The sequence below is a fragment of the Triticum dicoccoides genome, chromosome 1B, assembly GCF_002162155.2.
Source record: "Triticum dicoccoides isolate Atlit2015 ecotype Zavitan chromosome 1B, WEW_v2.0, whole genome shotgun sequence".
NCBI classification, from domain to species: domain Eukaryota; kingdom Viridiplantae; phylum Streptophyta; class Magnoliopsida; order Poales; family Poaceae; genus Triticum; species Triticum dicoccoides.
In genome coordinates this window covers 380,894,020-380,897,289 of record NC_041381.1, presented here as the reverse complement: position 1 = coordinate 380,897,289, position 3,270 = coordinate 380,894,020, and the positions used below count along the sequence as shown (strand labels likewise).

At 53.3% G+C, this 3,270-nt stretch overlaps 1 protein-coding gene across 1 annotated transcript; it reads left to right on the top strand.

The window, feature by feature from the left end:
• The first annotated feature begins 664 nt into the window (after positions 1-664).
• Positions 665-1,633, top strand: LOC119336705 (auxin-responsive protein SAUR32-like). Its single transcript, XM_037608778.1, has one exon. The coding sequence runs from the start codon at positions 939-941 to the stop codon at positions 1,302-1,304; it is 366 nt and encodes a 121-aa protein (XP_037464675.1). The 5' UTR covers positions 665-938; the 3' UTR covers positions 1,305-1,633.
• Positions 1,634-3,270: the final 1,637 nt, after the last annotated feature.

Below are 3,270 nucleotides of genomic sequence, written 5' to 3'. Positions count from 1 at the left end.
ATAGGATTTGTTGTGATACAATACATATATGCAATTGTCTGAATCCGGCACAGCTGGTGACGCCTGCATAGAATATTTACGGTCAACTTGCAAACTTTGCGAGCGAACGAATACCTCATCGTCTTGGCCAAAGGATCCGGCAGAACCGTTAGCGCCAGAAAGAATATCCTTTTCCGTTATTATCCTCGAACGAACCCGTCGATCGGATCCCAAGCATACAGGCCGCCTCCTCCTCCTCGCAGCCAAGTCAACCCCAAACCGAGAGAGAGAGAACAAACAGTACACGCGAGAAAAGACCGAGCCAAGCAAATCGTAACCGCCGCCAGGCCTGCATCCTCATCTGAACCCAGATCGGCCGCCCCTGGCCCCAACCGCAACCGCAGCCGCAGCGGCCACGCGCACGCCCTGCCTGACCTGACCTGACCTGACCACCTCACCACCCCTTCCTTCCTTCTCCCCAAAGAAACGACCGCCCCGCCCACGCCCAACCGCGCGCGCCCACGCGAGGTCGGTCGCGTCTCCACGGGTCCGGTTCGTCCCTTCGCTCGGGTAACGGAGACGGGACGGGCACGGGAAGGAAACGGCCACCAGGTTACCAACCCCGCACCGCACCGGGGCTCCTGGGCTGCTATAAAAGGCGGGGCTCCCTCGCCTCCCAACCCCCCCTCTTTCTTCCTCGCCAACAACGACCTCCTCCACATCAGAAAAAAAAAGGAAAGCAGGCAAGGTGGAGTAGGAACCATGTCCAACGTGCCCACCTCCCTCCGCGACTCCTCCCTCACCGTCTTCCGCCTCGCCATCTCCAGCTCCGACCCCTGGCCCTTCTCTTCCTAACCCCAAACCCCTCCATCCCCCTCTCGAGCTCCGCCGTCCGATCTCCCTCCCCCCTCTCCTCCTTCCTCGCAACAGCCACAAGACTCGTCCGGTCCTCGCCTCCGATGCACCTCAGGCAGCAGCAGCAGCACCACCAGAGGGCGGATATGGTGGCGCCCAAGGGGTGCGTGACGGTGCGCGTGGGGGCGGAGGGGGAGGAGCAGCGCCGCTTCGCCGTGCCGCTCGACCACCTCAAGCACCCGCTCTTCGGGGCGCTGCTCGACGAGGCCGAGCGCGAGTACGGCTTCAGGCACCAGGGCGCCATCGCCATCCCCTGCCGGGTCGACCGCTTCGTCCACGTCGAGCGCCTCATCGACCGCGACCTCGGCGCGCACGGCCACCAGCTCGTCGACCTCGACTGCGGCGCCGCCACCGCCCACGGCCACGGCCACATACATCTGCCGCGCTTCGTCGGCTGCTTCCGCGCCTGACGATGATGGCGACGCGTCGTCGACCGGCGGATCTCTTGCTATTTCTTTGTTAGGGTTGGTTGAGTAGTTCTCTCCCGTATGCTGCTGGCTAGTTTGTTTCGCCCTCCGGTCGCGATGGGTTTGTTATGCATGGTTGTTCTCCATTGGTTTGGTTTGTGCTGGGAGAATCGATCGGAGGACGAATTCGATGTTGATGACGACGAAAAATTATGATCCAAGTGTAAAGAGATAATATTATTGTTAGTAGCTTATTAATCCTGTACTTTTTTCCTTTTGTCAATTTGATGCTCTCCGCAGAAAAAGTAGAAGAATATATTGTTGCTTGTCTACGTGAAACATCTTACTCCTCGGTCTATTGACGGGAAATAACGAAATTTGCCGATAAATGCATCTGAATAGATTGAAAGCAAGCAAATAATTTGTTGAAAGTAGTATCTCGCACCAATATATACATGTCAGACGGCACAATTCACAACACAAAATTGATATGCATACGAGGTGGAGAATGATGCGATACCAAGTTTCGACATATATTCCCTTCTCCACCTTGGTGAGCATATCCAAGTAATATTCCGGGGTTCGTTCTTAATAATTGAGTAGTTCTTAGTTATTAGTATTATCCTAGATTAGATCTAGGTGCCAAAATTAGTTAAATGACAAGCAATTCTTGTCACCTCGGAAGGATGATTAAAGGCTTCACTAACGTTATTACTACATGAAATATCTTACGCTTAAAAACAAATAATAATATTGCAAAGAGTACCAAAGACCCCCCCTCTATCTTTCTATCTTCTTCCTTTGTTTTTCTTTTCGATAAAGGATGAACTTTATTATCTCAAAATGAAGCATCAAATGAATGCAAACATATTGACCATACACCCGGCATCTGCATAACTAAGATGCACACAATCAACACTAATACACACACAAAAAACTCGCTGGCAAATAGCAAAGCCTACAAGATCAAAGTTATGCCCAAGCGAGGAAAGAGAAAAGAATCAGAAGCGGAAGCAACAATCAACAAGCACCAGCCATCTGTTGACACCACATGGACACGACATTCTTCAACAACATGGAACGACGCTCCAACACTGCCGTCATCGGATCCAATGACGAAAGGCAAGATTCTAGGTTTTCACCCTGAAGAACAAGTCTGAGCATCTTCGAGCAATGCCTTCAACAAGGTAACCTCTCCTTTCCCCTTCTTCGGTGGCACGACTGGCCTGGTGCCTGGGTTTACCATGACAACAACTCGTGCCATGATGTTGCGGAGGAAGTTGCGGGAGCGGGCGAGCAACTCCTGGTAGTGAGTGATGCTCTCGGCCATGGCACTCCAATCGGCTGGATCCTGACGTGGATGGTGGCGTCAACGTTGATGCCCCTATAAATGAGAGCCATTTGAGCTCTATTTAGCCCAAATGCGGGAAATGTTGGTGTGTCTACTGTTGGAGAACGTTGCAGAAAATTAAAATTTTTCCTACGGTTTCACCAAGATCCATCTATGAGTTCATCTAAGCAACGAGTCATGGGAGAGAGATTGCATCTACATACCACTTTGTAGATCGCGTGCGGAAGCGTTCAAGAGAACGGTGATGATGGAGTCGTACTCGCCGTGATCCAAATCACCGATGACCAAGTGCCGAACGGACAGCACCTCCGCGTTCAACACACGTACGGAGCGGATGACGTCTCCTCCTTCTTGATCTATCAAGGGGGAAGGAGAGGTTGATGATGATCCAGCAGCACAACGGCGTGGTGGTGGATGCAGCAGAACTCTGGCAGGGCTTCACCAAGCTGCTGCGGGAGGAGGACGAGGTGTAGCAGGGGAGGGAGGCGCCAAGACACAAGGGTGCGGCTGCCCTCCCCCTTGCCCTCCTTTGTATAGGCCCCCAGGGGGGCGGCCCTGGGAGATCCAATCTCCCAAGGGGGCGGCGGCCAAGGGGGTGGAGTGCCCCCCAAGGCAAGT

Coding starts and splice junctions, on each gene's coding strand:
- LOC119336705 (XM_037608778.1), top strand. CDS start 939: ATGCACCTCAGGCAGCAGCAGCAGCACCACCAGAGGGCGGATATGGTG.